Consider the following 27,115-nt stretch of genomic DNA (forward strand, 5'->3'; position numbering starts at 1 on the left):
AGACTCCACATTATACACCAAGATTTCCATGTCATACACCAGTATGCCAAGGCTTAACACAGATGCTGCTTTCACTGGTGACTTGCCCTGACAAGACAGCCCATCACTGAAATGCTTCTTCAGCTGTGTAGCACCAGAATTCTCACAGGAACCATAGTGATACCATTTCCTCACTGATATTATTACCCAGTGTTAACCTGAAATTGTGGTGTTACCTATAAAAAGAAAAGTTTTCAAGTACTAGAGAAAGGTATACTGAATCTTCCTTCTTAAGAGTCCTAAAATCCAAGAATGTAAGAGGTTATTCGGTGAAGTCCATTTAGTATGCCTGCTTGACTAGACAGGAAAAACAAAAGCATGATCATGTACTAAGACTCCTGGGGTGGAAAGAGACATTTTTAAGAATTTAGTTTAGGAAGCATAGGAGAATGCATTTCCCCTTCTTAGCATCAGGCAATTTTTTCAGTCAATGAAAAAGATGAGGAAACAAAGAAGATCTGAAATTCTGTGGGAAATCAGACCACTGTTCAGAACATGAAAATTCTTCCTACTAGAAATACTGCACTCTGGAGACAGGAAGCCCACACAGGCTCTCTACTTTGCAGGCACCTTGAAGAAAAACTGACATCCCTTCTCCACCATCTCAAAACACTGGAGGAAAAAAAACCCCATCCTCTTTCTCCAGCTCTAAATTTTTTTGAATACTTTCCTCTTATATTGCTCCTATATGAAGAGCTAAAGCACATTGGCTAATTTAAAGTCCAGCACCAGTACCTAATTTAAAGTTACACACCAGTACCAACAGGCAATGTCAGCTATGACACCAAATATAAGCCAGTTACACCTTTACTTCACTGAAGGGGACATCTGGCTGAAGATCACTTCTGTATTTGCTGGGGCTTTGAGAAACAAAACAAAACAAAAAAATCTTCAGACAGTGTATTTTAGGGAGTCTCTGGTGATACTGACTCCAAACAAAACAAAACCTGCTGGAGGCACTCAACTCCCTTCATTTGGTAGGTGCAATGCTGGCAAGTTCTCTTATCCGGAGTGGACAAATCTTTGGAGATGAAGGTCAGCCACATTCTGTTTTCCCATGCTTCATGGAAAATACAGGAACAAGCTATACAGAAAAATCTAAGTTTGGGATTTTTTTTTTTTTCCCATTTTAGGTATCTAAAAAATGCAGACTAAGGTAACAGAAAGTGCAGGGAAGCCTCTCACCATTGCTCCTTAGATGGGCTTCCCATAGCAGAAAAGCAGGAGGCAGAGCTACAGAGCTGAGTCAGGTGGAAGCAAAACACAGAGAGGTGTGCAGCAGAGAGCTGCAACCTGACAGTGCAGGGGAGCCTGAGTCCCAGACAACACAGACAATGCCTCGTTCTTTCTGAATTTATTTTTAAAGTGCTACAAGGAGGGAGATCGATCAATTTTTTTTTATTCTGCAGCACAAGATACTAATTTTTTTCTCACTAAAGCAGCTACTGAAAGAAAAAAGTTATTCAAAACACTATTTTGAGAGAAGTAATATTTATACAGATTTATCTATTATTTTCATAAAAACTCACAGCTATTACTTGACGCTTATTCAGTAACAATAATTTGAGAGATTTTAGGCTCTACCAATAAAGGAAAAAAAAAGGATGTTCTTCCTTTCCATTGTAAGTTCAGTTGATTCTGGAGACTGCTCTTTAACACAGACAAGCTCTCAGCTCACAGACTCTGTTCCACTCTCCCAAAAACATTTGGGAAAAAAAGTTACTTAATATTGTGAAGTCTGCTTTGCCACCTATATCCAGGTTTTAGCCCCCCTGCATACCTACTCATGCTACAGGAAAACCAAGGCAACTCAGGTTCTGTTAGTCCTTAGGACAGCGGATTTTGTTCTCAAGAATTGAACTATCAAAGTCAGGTTTTGTACGCTGAACTTGCAGAAAATGGGGTTTGAAACACATCTCTCTCAGGGTTACAGATCATCAAATGCTGTTTGCCAGATCAGACTCAAGTGGGATCCTGCCCTTCTTCTGATTTTAAATTCTGTGGCATTAGAAATGTAGAAATGAAAAAAACCCAAACATAAGGGGTCAGTATTATATTCATCTTAGGATGGGATCACCTGTGGTTCAAAATCTTTCCAAACACAGCAGCACTCAAGTGTGTCACATCAGAGAGTGTTCTGATGTCACATTCAGCAGAATTAAGAGAAAAAAAATGCAGTGTCTCATGACATACTTCAGTTTTCTGGTACTAGGACACCACAGCAAGCAACAGTCAAAGAACAAGGTATGTGTCCAAACAGGTCTGGCATTAGATGACCCTGAAGATTAGACAGACCAGCCAAGAAACTAGTTCTTTACAAACACAAACCGGTCACAGGTTAAGGACCAGAAAAATCCAGCTACCCAAGTGACAGAGAGACAGTGACAAACTGAATACAGGAATATTCCTACAGCTTACATCTAAATTCATAACTTCCAAAGTCCCAGCATATTCTTTGCAACTGTTTCTAGATTTGAGCTCAATCGTTTCAGCTGAAATGACTTAGGTCACAGAGTCAGGACTTGGCAACATTTTAAGGATGAAAGAAACTAAAACGCAATCTATGGTTTTGCCTTGGACTAATTGACTGGACTTCCTGAAGAGAAGGAGCAGTAAAAGGGCACCTCTGTTCAGGCCTGTCACAAAGCCAGCAATGGTGTTTACAGAAAATTTCAGACAGAGCCGAGTGGTATCCAGCCAGAAAAGCCTACAGCTGTGCAACACTGAGTTGAGGGGATACTAACTGTGGAGAACAAGACTGGATTCGGGGATGTCACCCCATGGCAACGTGTTTACCAAGAGGACTTACTAACAGAATGGCAAATAACTTCTGTCCTCCAGGCTGTCAGCCCACGTTGCCTATGCCATGCTCACTGTCTGGAAAGAATAAACAAGAGAGCGACGACTGACAGCACTGCTATTTCCTCTACAGAGGGACAAAAACCAAGACAGTCTATTAAGTGCTTTGACTTGCTCTCTCTGCTACACGATTCCTCAAAGGGAAGATAAGAAGAAAAACCTTTGCAGCGTTTTTAAAGGAACTGAAAAAATTTTGCCTAAATATGTTAATTTTGTTGTTTATTTCACAGAAGAATAAAATAAATGTCCGTAAGATGATGTTTCTAGAGAAAGATTACCTTCTCTTTAGAACACTACTGGACATGCTAGGAACACCACAGCAATACAAATTCCATGAAGTGACTCTCACTGACAGATCAGAAGTTCTGAATCCCCTTCCTAGCTTCAAATTTTCAATCTCTCTGCATAAACACAATCTCAACAGTAGGTCTCAAACATATTACTCAATTATAACTCTGTATTCTTTCACTAAATGGGCCATTATCTACTGTCACCAGTGTGAGTGAGCCAGTAGATTCAAAGGAATTAATAAGAGTTTAATTCCATAACACACCTGGAACTCACGCACTGTATCTCCTTTAACCTGCTGTACAACTGTGTTAAGACTTCCAATTTATTCAGTTGAATTAGGTTAGAAAACCTGTGACCACACAGCATATGCTCTCTACAGTTCAAAAGATGGCTTTTAAGAAAATACTGTTTGAAACCAAAACCCTACTTGGGACTAAGTGAAGCCATCTGCAGTGGAATTTCAGCTTTGACAGAGTATAGAGGGAAGGGTGAAGGGCGAGTCACACTGTCCTACAGCCTTATTGCACTGGTGGGAGTCCCCTGGCACTACATTACTTGCCCTGGTTCTCCAAGTCACACTATGCCTATCAACTTTCGGGGCTGTGCCTGAACAGGTATTAAAATGTTCCATACTAATGAAGCAAAAAATTAATGTTCTGCAATTTAGGGCTGGGGGAAGGTTAAAGAAGAAAAAATAGGGAGGATTTTGTTTCCTAAGCAGGAAAGTCTACATTAATAATTTTCCCAGCAGGCCTTCAGCAGTTTTACTGCAAACAACCACAGCCTTTGTTTCTCAGATCCTCTTACATCTGACGTTCAGTCAAAGCCCTCACATCAGCAGCTCACCAAGGGATTAAAAAAAACTGTGAACCAGTACTGTGTTCCAGAGCTGTCCTCAGAGCTGGTCCAGCAGGGCAGCACACTGACCACTCTGAGCAGCCACTCGCTCAGACATACCCTCAACAACTCCTCTCACTTAGCGAGTGAAAGAGCAAATAGCTTAAGTGAAAGTGGTTTCATTTGCTGCATGGAATCAGCAAGCCACCTAATCTGCCTTGTTTTATTCCTAGGCTTTAGCCAAATCCTGTGATTAATTCCATGTTTTCACAAAGGAGCAATGTGGCGATCAAAATGGCCAAGTCTACATCTTCTGAGCAGCATTAGGCTGCAATTCAGCAACACCCTCCTGAGACTGCAGGCTGCACCATGAGCTGCATCCACCTTTCCATTCACATTCCAGAGCTTGGGACCCAACAGGAAAGGAAGAAGTGGAGCAGCAGCAAGACAGAAGAGTGTCCCTCTTCACCCAAACAAACAGTAGTTGACACTGGTTAAAAAAAAGGTTATCAGCGAACAGAGTGAGTTTTCAGTAGCAATATGGGAACTTTTCCAAGGGAATTTTGGCCTTTTCAACTTTCATGTAGAACTTTACGTTATACAAACCTAAAAAATTATCTTGATTAAGGAGGTGAGGGGGAAGGCACCCCTTCTCCAAGTAAGTGTTTGAGGATTTCTCCTTGGCTGCTAAGGATTTGTGTTGGGTAAAGAAATGCTTCTAACAAACCAGCATTCTTTTCCACATGATCAGAGCCAACCAGCCCCCCTGCAGGCAAAATGACCAATCAAATCAGCCTCAGATGGAAACCAATCCCCCCAGCATATAAACACAGGAATGAGACATACAAACCCATTTTTAAAGGTTTTGGTTTTTTTTTTTAAAAATCTCTACCAACCACTTGTGGGAAGGTTCTTGCTAGTGCTGGGACCAGCACACCAGACCAGAGAAGTCCCTCTCCAGGAGCCCAGGTTATCCCCTCCTCCTGCACACACACCCCGCAAAGAGCGGTAAGTACACAAAACCGTATTTTTTCTTCCTTTTCTCTTATTGTACAATTGGAATTGTTCTATCATTCTTTAATCAAAGAAATCAAAGTTCTTTCCAGGGCAGAGTTTTATTTCTAAAGTTTGCTAAACTAAGTATCACCTAAAACAAAATGGTTGCTGATTTTTCCCCCTCAAAAAGAAGAAAATGCTCTCAGGTGTCCTAAGAGCACACAGAGCAAAATCAAAGTCATTATGCAGTATTTTTTCAGAAAGCTTTTGAGATGAGGGCTGGAAAGGTTCTGCAGACAGGGAGCATTTGCAAGCTCCAGCTACAGCAGCTGGGTGTTACAAAACCGGCCAAGAATTATGAAAAAGTCATCCTCACCTTGCTGCACTCATAACTCAGCATTTAACTTCAGCTCCATCACAAATTAAAAGAAAACCTTCACATCTTCAAACTTGCTTTTACCATCTCCAATTATATCTCAGACTTCAACAGTTTTCAATCAATGCATTAATTCTCTGTGCTTCTGGGCACGCAGTGATCCAGCACCACTGCCCAGGACAACACACACGGGCATGGAGTGAACTCCAACATCCTGCAAAACCTAGCCATTCTAGGCAAGACATGGGAAAGTCTGCATCACACAGGGCATGACTGCTCTTCAAAAACAGCAAGTCCCACAAAAAAAAGGGTGGCAGCAGACTTCTGTTACTGCAGCTTTACATCAAATAAAAACCTCCCTTATAACTGTCAAATTACTCCTCCGTTATCAATATTTAATTCTGCATTTAAGTTTCTTGATAAGGATTTAATATATACAAGAATATTTTAAAGCCTTTACCAAGACTGCTTAAATGTTGCTTTTCTGCTTCTTTAAAAGTGGCCAGGCTAGTCGGTCCACTCAGATGCTACTTCAAAATCAAGAATTAGTGTTCCCATGGATCCTCAGAGTACTTATGTGAAAATACATTATATACAAAACAGAGCACTATTTGGCTTCCCAAAAATCAAGTATATAAGCAGCCTTGTTTTCTGTACTATAAAAGGAGATATACTCTCCTATTTTACCACTTCTTTTCTTTAAAGTGCATTCTGTAATAAACTGTCACAGAAAGTCAAAAGTACAAGCTCTCACATCCTATCCTTTATGGCACTTGCTTTGAAAAATGTGGCTTGGGGTCAACAAATTCAAGTTTCCATTTTTACAAGACCTACTTATAAATGTAACAAGTCCTGAAAACTGTTATCTTAATTCTGCACACTGCTCAGAAGTAACAGTTTTGTCACAAACTACTTCCATTTATCTCAGGCATTAGCTACAAAACCAAAAGGATAAATATGTTTGAAATATTAACTGTTCTACTCACAACAGTAGCGTAAGCTTTCAACCAAGTGCAGCTACTCAAACTGAATTACTTCCTACATTTCTAAGACTGTCTCCTAATGTAAGTTATATGATCCAATCATGTCATCCATACTGAAAAAAACCTTCATTTCCTAATAATAATGTCAGAGCATCTCCAAGGGTGGCCATTCAGTCTAAAAATACAAAAACCAATAATCTAAAAATAAGAACACACAAAATAGCCATTTTAATAGCATGAAAAATGCCTTTAAAAAAATTATCTTAATTTGTTCTTGTTGCAAAGCACAGAGGCAGCAACAGATCTGCACAATCCCAGCTCAGAGGAGACAAGGTTTAAATCTGAAGCTTGTACATGATCGTGCAAACCCAGGCTAAGTAAAGAGGGAACGTACACACCCCTAGAGGGGCCCACCTACAGGTTCTAGTAAATCTTCAAATGATGCTGCAGTTGTAAGCAGTTTTTGCAGTCACTCCCAGAAAACAGCAGGTCCTCATGACCATTTTCCCATCAGAATGAAGAAGCAGAGCATAAACTGTTTCAAATCCCTTCCAAGGTCAATTAGAACAGACTTGTTAAGACTAGAAGGTGGGCAGGTAGGGCAACACGGCAAAAGTCTCCCCTGAACACAGCTCCTCGCTCAGGCTCCTCAGAAGGTTGCAGATGCATTTGTGTATTGAACTGAGAACAGGCTGGAAGTGTCACTTCGAATGCCTTCAACTGAGAAAGCAAACGAAAATAAAGACAGTGCTGCCAATGAGTTCCCCTGCAACCCTACCCGAGTCCTAAGGAGAAGCTAAGCAAGAGGAAAGGAGAGGAAATCAATGTGGTGGCATGGAGCACAAATGCAATAAAGGCTGTTACAACACAAGGAAGAAGATCTCGATCAAAAAGGCAAACCATGAGAGATCTGTGTGCCTGGATCATGAATTTCAGAAATGCAAGCAACATCCCAAAGCTGTAAGACAAGGTTTTATCACACATAAATCACTAGCCAGCCAGGTCAGTTTAGAACCTGTCCCACTGCTAGAAGAAAAATTAGTACTCACCCTACCTTGATTTGTCTTAGAGGGTTTGTCATAGAAGAAAGAAGCCAGGATGAGGGACAAAGTGGTAAAAAGACTGAAAACCAAAAAAAGCTAAGAACTGACAGACACACTGGTGTTGGTGACAATTTAGCTTTCAAGAGAATGTAAATAGGAAGGATTAGACACAGCAAATGTGTGATAAGGGACTGGTCAGCATGCCAGAAGAGGTTTAGGAAAGTGATTTCTGACAGTTCCTGTCTTTCTAGTCAAGGGCTATCATCAGCTGGGAGATGGAGGGACAAGAAACACCCCAAAGCTGCAATAGTTGCACAAGTCAGCAACCAGGAAAAGCAAAACCCACCCAATAATATAACATAAAGATTGTTGAGAGAAAACACCGGACAAATCTGGATAAAAAACAGTGCATGTATGTTATAGTGGAGACAAGCAATCTCCAACAAACACAGAATTTTTCTTTTTGCATCGAAGTTGAATATCTTTCCCAAAACATACACTGAAACTGGGATTAATGTGAGGTCACATCAAGGACCATGCCACACAAGGGATTCAATCAGGTGGTCCCAAATGGTACTTTATAACTTCATTAATTTATCACTAACAAGGAAAGAAGGTATTTGTATTTTGTCACTATGGGCAAGGAAAGGAGTAGACAGAAGACATTAAGACTTTTTAAATTCTAAGTCACATCTGCTCTTAAGCTGCCTCTGCTTTTGAGAATACAGAGGGCTGATCCTCCAGCCTGAGTAAGCTATTTCCCACGGGGCAGATGTTCTTTTGCCTCTTACTCTCACCCAACTGCACTGCTCTCAAGAGTCTATTTGCAGTTTCTTATCTGTTTTTCTCACTCCAAGAAGCTGAGACTTGTGACTCTTAATCCATCAAGAGTGCTCGAAAAAAGGGGTTTTGGAACTCAAGCTTACACATTTCCAATGCTATCCCTGCCACCAAAACAGAAAATGAACATTTTCAACAGTCCTAGACTAGAAAAATCAGAGCACTGTACCGGTGCATAACCTGGTTAACCTCAGAAGTCAAATTCACCTGCTGGGAATCTCAAGGAGCAGAGACACAGGACTGTTCTGAAATGTGCTGCTGGGAGCTAATGTAGGCGCTTTCTCAATATGTCAGGAATCAATCCTCCCCCACTGAAAAGATCCCAAAGATCCTGACTGGTTTTTTTCAGAGTTTAAGACAACATTAAGTGATTAGTCACCACCCTAAGAAGCTCCTTAATTGACAAATCTTAGATCCTACAATGATGACAGCATTTGCTCCAAGTCTGTAACATTCAAGCACACTGCCTTAGCACTCGTGTGAAGATCTGAAGCACAGCCAAGACAAATGTACCATCTTAAGAATGTTTTCCCTTTTTCCTTAATGTACATAACACTGCACAAAAGGCTTCTGTCACCAATCAGTCAGCATCAGAATCATTCTCACAACATGTATTTGTTTTGTAAACCCAAATCACTTAGAGTCTACAAACCAGATGCTGCCCTCAAAGTACCACAAGAATTTACAGAAAAACACAACCTTTGGCTTTTGGTTGTGTTTCGTTGATTTGGGTTTTTTTGTTGGTTTGCTGATTTGTTTAGAATGCATGATGCACCCAGAGGCATTTTGTTTTGTAAGTGTTCTCTATTCAATCAAGGGAGCATTTGAGTACTGCTTACTCTAAGATGAAAAAACCAAGACACTGTTCAGAGCTCATTTTGAGCATGGTCCCCATCATCCTTCCCATTTAGAGATGCCTTTTTTCCAGCTCCTTCAAGGCCTCCAGAAGGGCTCGTCTAAATCTTAACACAAGGACTGTGCTCTACAGACAAGTCACTAGTCACTGGATTACTGAATGTATAATTGCATTAAAGTTACTGTACAGCAAGAGTGAGAACTGCCATTCAGGGAGCTGTGCAGCAGATTGAAGAGCCAACTCAGTGAAGGTCATGCTATAAACTGGATGGACTATGACCAAAATCCCCCAAGAAAAGTAGCCTGGTATCATACTCCAGGAGAACCTTGTCAAGTCCACTGTAGTCTCTGACACAGGGAATGGTTTCCAAATACTCCTCCTGGGAGATGTGAACTGGAAAATTAAAGATGAGGGGGCAACCACCAAATTCCACTCAGACCATCATCTACTCTATCTCCTTCTGACTACAGCATGGATAGAAGTAATAGCTGGATGGTTTTGAGAAGCTACAGAAGAAAAGAAAAAATAATTTAGCTAAGTAGTCACTGTGATGTCAATCCTCATACCTCATCAAACAAACACCAAACATCACCTCATCAAACACAAGTAAAAGCAAAAGAGAATGTTCTGTAGTTACTAAAATTTGGTTGAAGATTAAGCAAACAGTCATGGAAACTGCTGGTTTATGGGAACAGAGATCACAAGACAAATTTTCACCTACCATAAACTCATTCTGAAGTTCAGGATCCTTACATCTAATGCATCTCAAGAGAAAACTAAGATGGCACTGATGGAAGGGAAAAATCCAATTCCTCTACAAAAAAAGGTAATAGACTGAAATGGTCATCATTCAAAGAAAGGTCAAAATTGATAGGAAACAAAAGTGACTAAATACATCATGTATAATTATCATTTGCAGAATTTACATGTATTTTTAAATCCTCTGTTGTTCTACAAACAAGCTTCCTCACAACCTGTTTTAAACAGGTTGTATACATTATGAAGTCTCTATTTTACACAAACCTGTACTTAATCTGTCCCAGGTGAACTTTAAACATGCAGTATTTATAAAATGTATGGATTTGAGTGACCAGTATCTTTTCAAAAGACATTCAGCAGGCTCTGGCAAATTCCACAAGCTTTGAGGTTTAAAAGCAAACAAAGGAGCCTAATATGTCAAATACCAATATATGTCAAATACTAATACATCAACACAGGTATCCATTTTGCTTCCCATATCTGCAATTCCACCTTAATTCCCATATACTTGCTGTCCTATTTTATTTGGTCACTAATAAAAATTGCACTGCTCAGGCAGACTAGACTGAAAATTATGCCACAGTGTATTTTTTCCATATTGGTCTCCTGCCCTCTTTTTACCTGATCCTTACATAAAGAGCCTCAGACTCCCAGAAGCAGCTCTGCCCTGAATACTGTAATTCTGTTTAACTGGACATGGTGGGTGCAGACAGCAGACAATTCTTGAGCTGGGAGAGTCAGAAAGGGCTAGTAGCTAAAGTACAGCATTCCCCTAAAATGCATAAATACGTTACAGAAATAATATAATAAACATTATTTCCTTAGTACTATACTATTGTTAATAGTATTCATAATAGTATTGGTAAATTATTATACTCTGCTCAAAAGAAGTTACAAAACCTAATATAATGAGCAAAATTCAGTTTCTTTTCATACACAATATGCCTAATATCATCCCACTCAGCCCTAAAGAATTAAAGCATGTGACTCCAATGTAAATTTAGGAAGATAAAGTATGACATTTATATTCAAACAACTAAGCAGGGAGAATTTGAGTAATAGTCAGATTTTTAAACCTAATCTTTTTTAGCAAAGTATTACCACAAACAGTGGTAAATTCCTCTCCAGGCTCCTGACTTAATCTTCTCTGGATTGCAATGTATAAGCCCTCTTTTGTTGGCTGCAGTATTTCAACCCCTGCTGATGTGTCAGAAGCTGTGAACGTTAGGCAAAATACAAATATGTGGCATTGTATCACTTTTTTCCCTTTCTTCTCCTTTCTAGAAGATGACAACAGATATGATAGAGAGCAATAACACCAAATCCAGCGCTCCCCTCCTGACTCAGAGATACCTGAGGCTGGTGACCAAGGATGGACACAGCACGTTCCAGATGGCCGGTGCCCAAGGCAGAGGTGTGGCGTACCTCCGAGATGCGTGGGGGATACTCATGGACATGCGCTGGAGATGGATGATGCTCGTCTTCTCGGCTTCCTTTGTCATTCACTGGCTGGTCTTTGCAGTGCTCTGGTATCTGCTGGCTGAGATGAATGGGGACCTGGAGCTGGACCACAATGCTCCACCTGACAACCACACTATATGTGTCAAGTACATCACCAGTTTTACAGCTGCCTTCTCCTTCTCACTGGAGACACAACTCACGATTGGCTACGGTACCATGTTCCCAAGTGGGGACTGTCCCAGTGCTATTGCACTGCTGGCAATCCAGATGGTCCTGGGGCTCATGCTAGAAGCCTTCATCACAGGTAATCCCTTCCTACCGCATCTTTACATACAACTGGTGTGACAATTGGATTTAAGAATGGAGCTAGAAATAAATACTGTTCATTTTGATATATGAAGGAATAATTAAGGTAGCCACTACAAGGATGACAAGATTTCAGCTATGTAGTACTAAAAGTTAAACACCTTTCATCAATGAGAGACAAACCAGATGTTATCAATATCTGGACTTAAGAATTTCACTATTCATCGGAAAATACTTGTGGCGGATCACTGCACATCCCTCTCAATCATTTATTTCTTATACCATTATCTCTCCAAGCTTTTACCATATAATTACAATATTTAAAGTCAATCTGTTTTGACTTTTAAGGTATACTTTTGTCTAGCTGAGCTATCTTCAGTGATCTTTAACTCAGTGTTTACGTATTCCTCAGTACCCAAGGTAATGAAAATTTTTACAATGTCACAGCTATTTTGAGGTATTTTAAGTTATTTTAAATATTCTTCATGTTTAAAGTACTTCAAAACAGTTTGAAAATACACAGGGTAGTTTACTGTGTATTAGAAAGAGCTTCTACAGTGTAACACACCTAGATCAGCTCCTATTACCAGTTGCAGTAAGTTGGGGCAAGCCAACAGCCTCCTTACAGCTACAGTTAGCTTCTAAACATTAGTAAGTGAACATAATTAGGAAAAATAAGCATTTTAGGAAAGCTGTACTTTTTTGAACAAAAGCAAGTTAGTATGATGCCAATCTAGCAATTTTCAAACATGGTCTTTCCAGTCTCAGCCTGCTTCTGCTCCTTTGGAGCCTGCAGGGAACCAGCCTGGGCTCTGTGCTCGCACTGACTTTGCTCCTTCCCATGCTCCAGGTGCTTTCGTGGCCAAGATCGCGCGCCCAAAGAACCGGGCGCTCTCCATCCGCTTCTCGCGCTCCGCCGTGGTCACACACACAGAGGGGAAGCCCCACCTCATGTTCCAGGTGGCCAACACTCGCTCCAGCCCCCTGACCAGCGTCCAGATCTCTGCTATACTTTACCAAGAACAAGAGAGCGGGCAGCTGCACCAAACTAGCATTGACTTCCACCTGGACAGCATCACTGCAGACCAGTGTCCTTTTTTCATCTTCCCACTGACCTACTACCATTCCATGACTGCATCCAGCCCACTGGCTGCTCTCCTTCAGAGAGAAGGTCCTCACCACTTTGAGCTGGTCGTCTTCCTGTCAGCTGTGCAGGAGGGCACAGGAGAAACATGTCAGAGGAGAACATCCTACCTCCCATCAGAGATCCTGCTCTACCACCGCTTTGCCTCCCTGCTAGCCCGCAATGCCAAAGGTGAATACCAGATCAAGATGGAGAATTTTGACAAGACTATTCCTGAGCTCCCGGCTGCAGCTGACTCAAAGAGTCCAAAAAGGACTGACAAGGAGATCCGCATCAATGGACAGCATGCCGACAGCTTCCAGCTCTCCGAGACTGGCCTCACAGAGTAGAGATAACAGACCTTGAACTTCATGCTTTTTTAATTATTATTACATTAAACTTGCGGGTTCCACTTAAAAGCTTCCTTCCTTGCCTGCCCTGCCATCTTCTAGTGATCTCTCTCTTGTACTCCCATCCTTTTGATTACAACGTGATATACAGAGTGAAGAGAGCTTGTGTGCCTCCTGAGGAGAGGCTGCATTAACCACCCAGGATGAAGTCAGGTGCATGAATCACAGTACTAATGCTTAAGAAATTAGAAGAACTACCTGCTGAATTCACCAGACTGTGATTAAAGCCACACTGGCCCTGAGAAAACTCCCAAAGCTGACCAAAGTCATAATTAACCAGCTTGTGACAAAATGGACAACAAAACAAAAGCAGAAAACAATACAGGGTCATTCAGTAAATACATGAGTTCTGGTATAACTAACTGTTCATCCAAGAGCCTAGCTCTTCTATTCTCTTAACTCTTTGGGAATACAGAGTTACATCATTTTTCAGATGGCTGAAAGTCCTGCCAATCTCTCATGGCAGTGAATAACATTCCTGCTGTGCTTATTAAGTAAAATTGTAAATACTAAGTGCAGTTTTTCCTTCTGCAAATAAGAGAACATATCACTTCCAGACAGGTCTATGAAGACACTATCAAAAAATTTGGATGTATATGACAAATACTGCAATGGAAATTTTTTCTTATTTGAAAACACTAAATAAACTATTTAGCAGTGGGGGAAAAAAAAGACTTTTTAATGAATGAACATCCTTTTTTTTTTAAGGCTCATACATTCCACACGTTTTCACCTTTGCGCTGCTTGTCTCAAGTACATCTGACCCAGAAGGATGCACTATATATATGAGAAGTAGAACTACATTCATTGATTTCTTTATGCTTTCTAACATCAATCTTTGCCTGTACACACAGCACAAAAGATATTTAGAGACACTTTAATCAATTTTGAAATAAAAAATTAAAACCAACTATACACAAGACTTCTGTATTTAAGTGCCTCATAAGCCTACTGCAATTAAGATGCCATTCTGAAGATCCTAAATAATTCAAGACACTAGAGGAAAAATACAATGATGCATAACTATTTCCAAGCTCTTGACAAAAACAGTGCCTATTAGGTGTTCATACCTGAACAGTCAAGTAGAATTAAAATAAAATTATCTTTCAAAGGTAAAAGGCTTTTCCCAGAAACCCAGATGGCATAAATAGCAACTTTCATTGACAACAGCATCACACACTACCAAATATGCTTTCCTCTTAACTTCACCCAAATGGTCAGCAGCAGGAAAAATGGCCTCAAGCTATCTGGTGAGACAGTTTAACTGAATTTTTCTCAAGTCACAAAACTGTTCACTGAAGCGTGTTCATAACCCAAATGGGGTCAGCAAAAAGCTACTTTGGTTTAGGGTCTGGGGAAATGGGGAGCCACCCCACAGAAGCATTCCACACAGAGTCAGGGAATGAGGCAGAAGGGCCACATTTTTGTTGCAACTGAGCTCTCATTCCAAAACAGTTCAAGTGTTGCCTTCCCCCATCGCACACCTCAGACAGATTTATCACAGGCACTCCCAAAATCTTCTTCAAACTTAATTCACGGACAAGCCTTCATGACTATTGTGGAGCTTGGAGAGCAGCACACTATCAAGTTACACTACCTTCATCCCTTTTCATGACAGCTTTTTTACTTGTTGACTCATACACAGTTTAAAGAGCCCTTTTCCACCCTTGTGTCAACACCAAAAATTTTTAATTATTTCTTGCATTTTTTCCCCCATTCTCTGATAAGAGTCCTACAAATTAAAAACCAGCACAAGAGCAGTAGAACAGACTCCTGTGTCAAGTCTGGAATAGGGCAGCATTCTGTGTGAGGTATTCAGTATTCTGGGTGAGGCATTGTTTTTCCCATATATCACATGGGACTATAATCTCATGATTTAGAATCAAAGGTATACAAAGCTGTTTCTAATTTCAATTAAAATCTAATCAAAGGTGAGCTGTTTTGTTTGATTTCCAAATGACTTGATATTTTAAAGTTGTCCTAGTTTTAAAACAATTTTCTCTTTATAGATTTGGTTTAAAAGGGAGTACAACAGCAAGTATTAAAAAAGTATGTTGTTAGTATATGCTGAATGCAATCCTCAAATATTACATTTTGGAATGCAAAGCTGAGTAATACTGCAGAAGAAAATTAGACAAAGAACTGTGTAGTTACTTCAGAACAAGAGCAGAAAAAACATTAATATTGCTTTTACAGTTCCAGAGAACTGGTGAATCATGGATGTCTGAAAGTACTGGAACATCCCATGGCCCAAATTGGAGCAGAAGCCTAGGAAAATTGCTGATGGGCTCTGAGGCACCAACATAGCACTCCATGCTTTAGCACAACAAGAGCAAACTGATGATGAACCTTCTGTGGATGCACCTCCTGCCAGCAAGACAGGGCAGGAGAACAAGCCAGGCAGAGTGAGGGGAAAGTACAGTTCAAAGAAATTCAACCTCCTTTTTACAGCCACTTGAGCACACCTTTTATATTCAAGTCTTCTGAACCTAACCAAAACCCAAACATTCAACAGAACTCAACCAGGTTCCACAACTGACTTACTAACAGGTTTGCTTAAGCCACATAACTATTTACTACCAGTTTGTAACTGCTGGTAACTAATCAAATCCCTTCAGCTACTAAGCTGGTATTAGTCAGGAGACTGCACAGAAAATTAAGCAGCTTTTGTGCAGAGACAGACGTGCTCAAGAAAGCAACCTGCTCATTTTCTTTGCTAATGGCCTCAGCCTTCCAGAAACAATTTGGGTTCTAAGTGAAGTCTGTAAGAACTGTGACAATCTGCAACAGAAACTCACAAATACTTCACGCATCCTCAAGCCACATGCTGAAACCAGGAACAGATACTGTTTATGCTGAGAATCAGTTGAATGTGACCTTGCAAACTGTTGTGTGCACTGAAAAAGCAATCATTAATTTTTAAGAACAGCATATTGATCATATTTGAGAAGTATTTGTTAAATTTTTATTACTTTTTTAATCTCGATTTTTAATTGAGGGTTCTTGCATTGTCCTCCATTACAAATACCCAGAAGTGTTTCAATATTTGATCTCTTAATAATTCTCTGATGTGATCATCCAGAACAAAGAGCATGAAAAAGTTGGCAACTCAGTAAATGATGTAATCTGAATCCAAGGCCCTGTGAAAGAGCAATGAAAAACTGAAGCACAGTAACATTATAGAATAAAATCCTAAACAAAGGAGTTTAACCAAGGTAACAAAAACCAGTACAGGCATCCGCTAAAGCATATAACCTGAATTATAACCTGCCTGTCAATTCCTTTCCTGACCTTTCTGCTTACATAGCTTTGTGTGGATCCTAGTGCTTGCTATTAACCTGGGACTTCTTTTGGCACATCTGTATCCCTCTCTCACACTCAAAATATTTTGTCATTGGAAAGCCATTGCATAATAGTAACTATCTGTAATTAATCAAGGCTTGAGTCAGAACAGACCAACATTTTCCGTCAATATTTCTGTGCTCTCCACCTTATCTCTTTGGAAGTAAAGGGGTGAGAAATGGTCTTTGCACTTACTGCAACATTAACCTCTAACACAGCAATACACAAACATAAATTACTACTGTTAAAACAGTATTTTTACAATATCACTTCAGAAAGATTGAAGGTCTTTTGCCTCCCATACTGACTAGCCGAGAAATACAAGAGACTAAAGAAGAGCAATTAGGTACTCAAAAAGCTTCATAATTTGAGAATGAGCACAATCATCTCTCACAATGAGCTTCCAACAAACTGCACCAGGACATCATCTTCCCCAGGGAACAGCTCTTGGAAGATGCACTCCATAGCCCTGATCATCAGCAGTTGCTACCAATACAAAATGCTCTACACTAGCTGTAGAAGTCAACCTCTGGCAGAAGTCAACTTCAATAAGGACATTTTGCACACTGTAAATTCCCCTCAATTTCAACTGAGAAATACATCTGATCCTATACCAATATGCAGTATTTTTATCCATCTTTATCAGAAACATGGTACATTCTATAGCCTGGAACTGGAATTGCTGTATTTCTAATCACAACAACAAGAAGGAGCTAAATAAATAAAACTAAATCAACTTAGTAAATACTACTTTTACATCCACTTTTCTTTTGTAAAAAATGCGGTCCTGAAATCTCAGTAGTACTTACTTTATCCTATTTTCATTTTTTCCTAGAAGATCTCTGAATAGAAAGATACACAGAAAGTTCGAAGTTTCACTACTGACATTTAAAACTGGTCAATTTCTGACCAACATCAAAAAATCTTCTAGAAGTATCCTCTTTTTAAAGGAAATGAGGAAAAATGAGGAAAACTACACACATCTTAGTTTTGTGTTGATATTCAACTTAACAAGCAGAAAAATAAAAGCACTCTTTAGAAGCTGTGAACATCAATTCCTACATGGAGAGAGGACCAGAAGGGCTTTGAAAGCAAACTCCTATGGCATGTATCACCATGGTAATCTGGAAAATTATTAATATGGCAATTTATGCTACCCTTACTAAAAAAATACCAACAGCTAAGCAGGGATTAAAATACATTCCTGCCAACTTCTAACTGCAATTGGATCTCTTTGGGTTTGTCTTTAAATTCAACTAGCAACTATCTCTTCTGACCTAGGCTTTCTCAGCATGTTACCAAGGTGGGTATGTAGCCAAGACTCCTCTAGCAAAGCCAAAGATCCCCTGGGTCCTAAACAGAGAAGAGACAGTCAGTAAGCTCTTCCTAGTACAAAACCTCTCAGTAGGCACAGCTGTGCTCCATGCACATGGAAACATGCCACAGAGAAAGAGAACAGGCATACCAGGGAACAAGCAACGCATGAGCCCGAACAGCAAAAGTCACTGCAGTTACCAGACAGCCAGAGCTGCCCTGATGTTCCCACCACCCTTAGAATGTCTAAGTTTCATCTCCAAGATGACAAACACACTCCAACTCAAGTTCAGCTAGATGTTAAGATGTACTGGGCCACAATTAAGGATCCAGCATTCTGCCAGAATGTGGCCAGTGTGATGTATTTCAGAAACAGAATAGGGGAGGAACAAGAGACAGGAGAGCAGATAACCACACTGAACAGGAGGTTCAGATGATGACTAAACTAATTTGATCAACAGTAAATCCATCAGCATGGGAACCTCAGGACACTGCTGGGATCTCTCTCAAACTAGCAAGCATTCAAAAAAATTAGCAGTTCAAATGGTCAAGAAGTCCTGGGTACCAAAACAGCCCACGCCAGGAATGTTTAAAGCTGCACTCAGAAAAGGCATATTGCCACAGCACACCTGTTCATCAGCACAGGCTTCTTTCACAGAGGTACAGGAACTTACTTCAGCTGTAGACATCACATCTTAATTAAATAAACAGAACCTACTTACTCCACATTTTTCTTATCTACCACACTTAAATGTCCAATAGCAAGAACAACACAAAGTAAGAGAAACAACACTTTGAGAACACATTTAGCAACCTAGCACAGTATCATGACTCTTGTACCAACAATATACTTGGAGCAATTAGAAAGGCTGATATATGTATAGGTCCACTCCCCCAAACACACCCTGCGCCTCCCTCCCATTTTCTGCCCACACAGTAACAAAACCATACCTGGATCTTTTCGCCCTGGTTTTTCAAAGCGTCTGTCTCCCCTAGAAAGGCAGAATAGAAGTTTCAAATAAGGTTTTGGAACTACTCCAAAAACTCACTTTAGGTATAGGTTTTGTTGGTTTTCTTTACTTGGTGGGGAACTTTTTTAAAATTGGAGCTTGATGGAGAGTACCTTCAGAGGTCCAAGTGACAACTGGAATTTTCAGGAACACCAATACACACGCGGCCCTTGGGAACTGGGTATGTTTTCAAATGTGCCCCTAAGTACTGTGAACAATGTCAAAACTAAAACTGAAGCAAATCCTTAGCACCAGCACTTCCATTGCAACTGTCATAATTTATGTTCTCTTAAAGTAGTTCCTTCTTCCCAGGAACTCATCAGAAAAATTCTTTGCAAAAAATATTCTTTTACTTGCTCCTGAGCCTCAAGAAACATTACTGTGTGTTTGACTCCATCTTAGAAATTCAGACACTTCACTCACAGATATAACTAATTACCTTTCCTAAAGTGTTTTTATGAAGTCAAAAGGCACAAATGGAAGCTGAACAGATGTGTGTAAAAAACTTTAAGGGCTAGAGTTCTGTTACCTTTCCTCCCAACTCTGTGATCTGTGCATTTCCCTGCCCCCTCCTCGCCCAAATCCACCCTCCACTTCATCAAAACTTCTTTGGTAGAAACCGCTTTCTCCTCGGCCTCTGCCTGAAAAGACAAAAAACACAAGTGTTTGTATAAATAATAAAAGAAGTTGAAAGAATCAGGTAGGTTTTCCCTTTCTTGGTGTCCCTGTGAACTAATCTTGCAGTCTTAAGCCCCAGTGAAATTATCTGGGACAAAAGGAAAAAGAAACAAAGACTGAAGAATGTCTTATGCAAAAATTCTTATCAAGAAGTGCAAGACCAGACAGAACAGGCAAACAATTCCAAAATAAATATGATGCAGAAAAACACAGATACTTACCCAAGAGAAATTACCAAATAAGTATGCATTGTTCACACAACATCCACATTGCACATGTGTGCTTCACACACAAAAATCAGATTACTTTTAACAGCAAACTCCAGTATAATGGCACTGCAGATGTACTCTTCATTCTTGCTGTCAAGGGTCATAAAGGAGAAGGAAGCTTCACCGCTATTAAGTTCTAGTGACTGCCAGCAAAAATCTACCCCAGCATCAGTGGGAAGAAAAGAAGGATCACAGGATGGCTATAGGCAGGTCAGAATGAAGAACCACATTAGAGCTATAGCTTAAAAATTACCCTACTGACCTTTTCAGTAAATGATTCTCTATAGGCAGCTACCAAGTACCAAGCCTCAAGCCAGAAAGTTACAGACATATCCTCAAGCAAAGCATCTCGAAGCATGTCTTCAGGGCTTGAAAAGGTGTGGGGAGTTTGGGTAAAAAAAAACCAAGCCACACACAACAGAAAAACAACACCCACACACATCCCCAGCCCTTCAAAACAAATTCCAGCACTGGTTAGATTAATGGCTGGGGTGAAGTTTCCAAATCTACAAAAGATAAACATTTCTTCACACAGCTCTCCAGCAGAAGAAATGGCAGGTTTTTAATCAGCTAATTTACCATTTCAGTGATCTCATGGGAAGAATATGAACAAGTGGAACATCTATCAGCTAGTTGTCAGGATAATGCCTTGCCTGCATATACACGCAGTCTCTATAGTCAAGTTCTAGAACCTAAAAAGCACCTGCTAAGACAAATTCTTGGCTGTGTAAGTGTCTCAAACATCAATCTTTTCATATTTCTCTCTTTCTGGCTTCAAAGAAAAAAAACACCTCAAAGCACAAGTTGCAAACCAGACCAGAGATCTGGAGGAGTAAGACAGAATGACCAAATTAAACAGGAAATGGACACCTTCAGAATGGACTGCAGTCCTTGTAGTCTTCTGAAGAAAGTAGTAACAAAAAGCCTCTACGTTTAAAATCTAAGGACACCTGAATGCATCAAGGAATCATACCATGTTTCAGTGCCTTATGACTAGAAAAATTTGAAATAATCATGACAGTTGCAAGAGTTTCTCTACTATTCTATACCAAATCTCTTAGAACGGGCAGCAGGGGAAAAGGGCAGAAAGTTGCTTTTCAGGCAGAGAAAAAGAAAATAATCCATAGATAAGCCAGTCAGAGTCTTCAAATACACAACTGCTTTTGTATCAGGCAGAACAGGTTGCAGGGTGTATAAGGAACAATTTTAACATCTCTTTGGGCAAAACTATCTTGTTCTATCACCAGCAAAGCTGATCAGTGGCAGATCTCCCACAATCACAAAGATGCAGCCTTCCTTACCACAAAGTTTTGAGGATGCTTAAGTTCAGATGAAGACTGGATAAACTCAAAGGAGATAAACAAAACTCATTAACAGAGGCCACATCTGGTTCAGGAAATACACTGAGCTGCAAATATCTGGCAGCTGAGCCTCTTCACCTTTGTGTTTTCCTCAGTCCTTATTCTCTTGCCAAGATGCCTCCTTTTGGCTGTTGCTAGACTACGGACACTATGGAGCTGAGCAAACCCTTGCCATATTCAGTATAGCTGTTCTTACATAAACTCAGGGAGAGGCAGAGGAGCTGATGGAGCACTCAAGATAACAGAGAAGAAATTAGCATCAGACCTATGAGAGTTATTAGAAACACAGATACCTTCACTATGCAAGGCAAGTCTGATACTACAAGGTTGACCACAGTCACGAGCGTAAAACAAGTTGCTAAGGCAAGAAACAGGAAGACGTGATACAACATCAAAACCAGCATGATGTTTATCCAGTTAAAAGCATTATGGGTCCCCTAAAATCCTGGAAAAGGACTCAAAGTTGTTATTCTTCACAAATAAAAGCGAGAAAAGTTTCAGCAGCTCATGCAATAGCAATCTTTGCCTAATTTCTTCACTACAGGAAAGCTCTCTTCCTTCTTCTCACAAGAGATAATAAAGCCAAAGCAGTTCAGAGTCAAAACAGAACAGAGGCACTGAGTCATCTCCTGTCTCTGAGGTAGCAGAGGTGGAAAGCTGCATACGCTTTCCCAACAGAAACAAAGCAGGCTTGTACAGTGAGCGGCAGCAGCACTGCAGTGCTCCCCTTGCAGGGTGAGCGAGGGTGAGCGCGCGCTGCCTGCTGGGAGCAGACACATCCCACCAGCGCCAGAACACTGCCAATATGGGACATTTCACCAGCAAATAAAGCAAGTGTCCTGTATGAGAGCAAGAATGCTGTTTTACCAGCAGCATGACTTATAGCCACTTAAAGGTATGTGAAATCACAGCCTGAGAAACCTCCCCCCACTCACCACTCCCATATCACAGTTCATCAGTAGTTCAGTTGTGTTCAGCCACCAAAATGGTCTGAATTAAAAGATAACTTTGAAAAATGTCCCAAACAATTGATCTTAGATATTCAGGTTAAGGCTACCTGTGGGGTCACAGTACTCAACTGCCAGCTGTAGTGATACCACATAGTACTGGACAGGACTGCTGAAGCCACCTCTGCCTTGACTGTGTTGCCACCCATCCACGTGTGGGAACAACACAGACCCATCCAACAGTGCCCAGCAGAAGCACATGTGCAGCCCCAGCAGACACCAAGCAGACTATGGTGCAGGAAGCATCAAACAGATCCTACCAAGCTACAGAGGAGAAGCAGCCAGTCAAGGGAAACGGTGGTGTGCAAAGTCAGCCAGGGAAACTGTGGTGTGCAAAGTCAGTTTTTCAGCAAGTACTACATGGATGGGTCTGACCTGGAAGTGCACACTAGGACACAGCTAATGCTGGTCACAAAATTCATGAGAAATGCCTGCAGAGAGGATAAAACTACACATGTAAGCACACTATTTGACATTCTGCTTCTACACTCCTTGGCTTATTTTAAACAGAATGCCACTTCTGAAAAAAAAAAAAAAAAAAAAAAAAAAGCCTGACACACAAGCAGCAGACTAAGTGCATACGTTGCACGAAGTACTGAATGCAAAGTCAATAAATGCCAATAAACCTTTCCATTTAAGAACTGAGTGGAGCAACTGTGTCATTTTTATTTCAGTAATTTCTCAAAAACCTCAGGATGAGGACATCAATCCACTGGACATTGCAATCATAACAGCCAAGTCTCTAACCTGAAAAACGGACGAGTTTGAATTTAAGTAAAAATGTAAGACACAAGCAGGAGGATAAGACGCAGCACAAACTGTCATTCTAATTGTCATTACAAAAAAACCCCAAACCAAACGCTATAGAATACAAGAAGCAAATTCTTGAAATTACAGCATAACTGGAGTTTAGTATCTACAATCACAGCCATAATACTGTTTGGGAAAAACAGATGAACTGTAGTTCAACTATTGCTGTTTAGATATGAGAATATTACACTTTCATGCCATTGACACACTTTCCAACAGCGGCAAAAACAGACTACAAAGGGCAGAGGGTGGGTGGGGAAAGAGCTCTAATGGGAAGCAAAGGACCCTTCATAACAGTCTTAACCAAAGGGAGAACAGCTACAAAACAAAGTGTCTGTAAGCTTACAGCCCATTCCAGGGACTATTTAAATCTTTCCTCATCTGAGGCTCTTATTCATGAATGTTGACATTCCAGTCCTGCCAGCACAAAGCACAGGGCTTAACTGCACACCACAGGGAGCTCCCAGGAAAACAAGTCAATTAGAAAAGAGTCACGTGCAAGTACTTGGTTTCTTTAGAGACTACAACTTCTTTTTTAAAAACAAACCAAACCAAACCAAAAATCAAAGAAACTTCCACATAGTAAGCACGCTCTCATCTCAAAACATAAGCATTGTCAGTAAAAGTTGGGGTGACTACCCAGAAAATATTTACTGAGTGCTAACTTGCACTTTTAAATACTGGTAAGTGAATCCCATTTAGAGTTCTAGCCATAACACTCCTTTACCAGCATTTCTTCCCCTTGCCAATCCACCACAGATTGCTTCTCATGTTCTCAAATGCTGGAACACAATTCCGTGATTTGTGCCTCAGTGAGGGAACTTCATTAACAAATCTAATCACACATGCAAATTCCTCTCTGAAGTTGCTGTGGTGCGAGTCCCTTCAAGACAGCAATCTCATTTTGGTAAAGCTGAAGCCCACACTGGCTCGGCAGCAGCTTTGTTGCATACAACTGTGTAAAGTTCATGGAAAACACCAGAAAACCTTTTGAACCCAGGCAATTCTGCAGTGCAATAAAAATGTTTTCCAACTATTAAGTGAGGCAGCTCATTTAGTGAACAAACTCCAAAGAAATTTCAAGTCTTTTTCATTGTAACGTGAAAAAACAAAATTGCATTTAAAGCCTGCTACTTACAAGCAACATTTTTATAAACCAAAACATCATGTCAACAGTCCTATATTGAATTTTCAAAAATAACTATGGGGAAAAAACGTCCTTGGCTACAACAGCATCATGTGTATAAATTATGAAAATGGTACCATTTTGTCCTGGCAAAAGCCTTAATTTCTTTGCTGAGATACAGAAATTTTGGGAAGTTTCATGCCTAGAGCCCAACACTAATTGCTCATGGGAAGAAGAGGGGAAGAGTGGAGAAAACAAGCAGCAACCAGGATCAACGAAAGAAGGAAAGCTCAGAAAGCTGAAGAAATTTACTGCAGAAATGTGTCCTTTACAGCTTAGCAGAAGAATGTCAGAGGAGCCTAACAAGCAAACCATATAACAATTCCAACACATTAAAAGATCAAATTAGGATAAAACAAAAAAGAAAGTGAAAAAGATTAATTTTGCAACAAAGTTCTTGCTAGTATTTCTTAATGAATCTTAAAAATGAACTATGTCTGAAAGCTGCTGCACGTATTCCTGGTTTCCCAGTCTTAATACTGCATACATTTTAAGTTCTGTCCACTAAAAGGTAAGGAATCAAACTTTACTGCCAAACAAAACAGTCATGCATAAAAGTATATTCAGTAATACAATTACTGGATTAGAAGCCATATTCTGCCGCATTTAGCCTTACAACCTCACTGAAACTAGTGGGGGCAATTAAAAAACAACCCACTGCTCACTGCATAAGGATGACATTGTTAATGGTGCTGCAAGAAAACAGAGAAATTTGACAAAAGAAAGCAAAATAAAGGGTTTGCCAAATGAGAAATTATCAAAGTATCTTGATATTGAAACTAGGGAGCACACTAGTGGGTGTATGATCTCAAATCACCAAATTTTAAGCAGCAATAATTTAATTTGCAGAATTACGTCTTGATGCATCTAAAAAAAAATAACCAATACATGTATTCCTAGAAAAGTGAAACATAGGTGGTAGAAATACACACATTAAAATAAAAAAAAAAGGCAACTCCCAGATGAGTACACACATCTACATATATGCAAACGCTTGTTTCTTAAATGAAACCCTGAGCATTTGTGCAAATACAATGGCAAATGAAGGGGAAGCAACAGGAAAATCTAGTGAAAGTCTCATAAAAAGTTTAAATCTGTATCTTAGCTGGGAAGCAACCACAAGAAGATATACAACGATCTACAAATATCTGAGAGATGTAAGCTATAAAGAAAGAAGGATTAAGGAATAAGAACAGAAATGAGAGAACACATTAAGTCAAAGCAAAATTCTGGTCAAGCATCTAATTATATATTAAGTGCTTTCTGAAGATCTTACTGAAAATATCACCCGTTAAGGACATGTAGAATTAAATTAGAAAGGGCTCTAAGAGAAACCTCACCTAAGCACCCTCAAAGACAGAGATTACAATATTAGTTACTCAGTATTTCCAAGTTACTAGCTTCTCACTATTCTAAATGCAACACATCATATTTATATACAAAGCCCCCAAAAAAGAGTTCACAGAAGTGCATACCTTGAAAGGGAATTGCTAAGATAAATTCTGGGTTTAACAGCTTGGTTTTAATTTAGCAATATGGCTTCAGCACATTTTATCAATTCATTTGCAAATGTTTGAGGTGATCCTGGATGAGACATCAACTACAGTGATGCACTAAAACTGGAAAGACTCAAATGCCTCCCAAATTCAATTACATCTTTCCATTAACCTTCTCTCGTTTACATTCAGGATATTAACAAATGAAGATGGCTTTTCAGAACACTGAACACAATCTACTACAACCTTGATGGTTTAAATACATTCGCAGATTTTTCCATCCTCTCCCTATAAATTGGTTTTATGCTTTTAATAAAGTTATTTCTAAAAATTCTGAACCAAATAATTTCATATTCCACCTCAAAACCACCTCTCCCTTTTGCTTTCCCACCCACCAAGCTGGCAAATGCATAGAACAGAGATACCAGTTCTGCACTAAGGTGTGCAGAATCATCACTAAACACAATATTCATTCTACAGCACCACTTTACTGGAAAGATTTCAAAGCTTTAAGCAAAAAAAAGTTGGGCATGAGAACACATGGCTCTAGCCAAGCTCCACTTAATATCTCTGAGCAGCTTTAACCTGGATCACCTGGATACATTGGAGCACATCCCACTGGCAGCTCACCTCGACCTCTAGAGGAACTTCGACCTCGAGGAGCCCCTACCACCGTTCCTCCTCCGCGTCCCGTCAACCGCAGGACGGCAGCACTGTTTACAGACATCGAGAAATTTCTCTGCCAAGAAGAGAGAGTCACAATCAGATTTGACTGGAAAAACCTTCAGAGAGAAACCATAAACAAATACACAAAAAAAAAAAAAAACCCAAACAAAACAAAAAGAAAAAACAGAAACATTTACCATTATGTTAAATTTGGCTTTGTTTTCTTTGTGTTCATTACAAATTCTCTACAATTAACACTAGAAAGGAAAAGGATTCCATGCACACATGAGCAGCTGAAGCAGTCTCTAAAAGGATCTTGGTCAATATTAGCATTTTCAAGTTACTTAGCTGAGATTTCTATGCTCTGAAGTATAAGCATTTGAACACCTACTCCTTTATCAGGTGATGCCAGCACAGAAGCCATGAGAACATCAGCAGTGTTAAACACACATTCCATTGCAAAAAGAGACTGGCACCTGCCTATACCTGACACCAATTAATTAATACCAATTCTAAACTTACTTCTTAAGCAAAGCAGGAACATTTAAAGACCAAGAGAACTTGAATAAAATCGTATTTACCAGTCTCCTTTGCAGAAATAAGCCTTTTTATTCTTTAAATATATCACAAGAGCAACATATTTTAGGAAAAACTAAGTGTACTTAAGGCATCTGAAATTTAAGTGATACTCATTTTCATAAGACAATAAACACCAGTAAGATTTAAGTTTAGCTTAATATGAAACAACTGCTAAAGAAAAAGCTATTTCAATAATAATATAAATACATTATTATACA

At 39.9% G+C, this 27,115-nt stretch overlaps 2 protein-coding genes across 12 annotated transcripts in view; one reads left to right on the forward strand and one right to left on the reverse strand.

Annotated features, from left to right (window-relative positions):
- Positions 1-27,115, reverse strand: part of GIGYF2 (GRB10 interacting GYF protein 2) — a 75,236-nt gene that overhangs the window by 26,996 nt on the left and 21,125 nt on the right. For 10 of the 11 annotated variants that reach the window (XM_069024863.1, XM_069024861.1, XM_069024862.1 and 7 more), the window contains 3 exons: positions 26,283-26,391; positions 19,375-19,486; positions 18,787-18,827 (listed from right to left, as the gene is read on the reverse strand). In XM_069024863.1, coding sequence (XP_068880964.1) covers positions 18,787-18,827; positions 19,375-19,486; positions 26,283-26,391 — 262 coding nt within the window. The remainder of the gene's footprint in view (positions 1-18,786; positions 18,828-19,374; positions 19,487-26,282; positions 26,392-27,115) is intronic. The other variant, XM_069024869.1, reaches the window with a different exon arrangement.
- KCNJ13 (potassium inwardly rectifying channel subfamily J member 13) lies at positions 4,862-13,119 on the forward strand. Its single transcript, XM_069024871.1, is given in 4 exon segments — positions 4,862-4,907; positions 4,910-5,034; positions 11,164-11,644; positions 12,497-13,119. Coding segments are annotated over 4 exon segments (1,275 nt in total).

This window comes from Aphelocoma coerulescens, chromosome 9 (assembly GCF_041296385.1).
Source record: "Aphelocoma coerulescens isolate FSJ_1873_10779 chromosome 9, UR_Acoe_1.0, whole genome shotgun sequence".
NCBI classification, from domain to species: domain Eukaryota; kingdom Metazoa; phylum Chordata; class Aves; order Passeriformes; family Corvidae; genus Aphelocoma; species Aphelocoma coerulescens.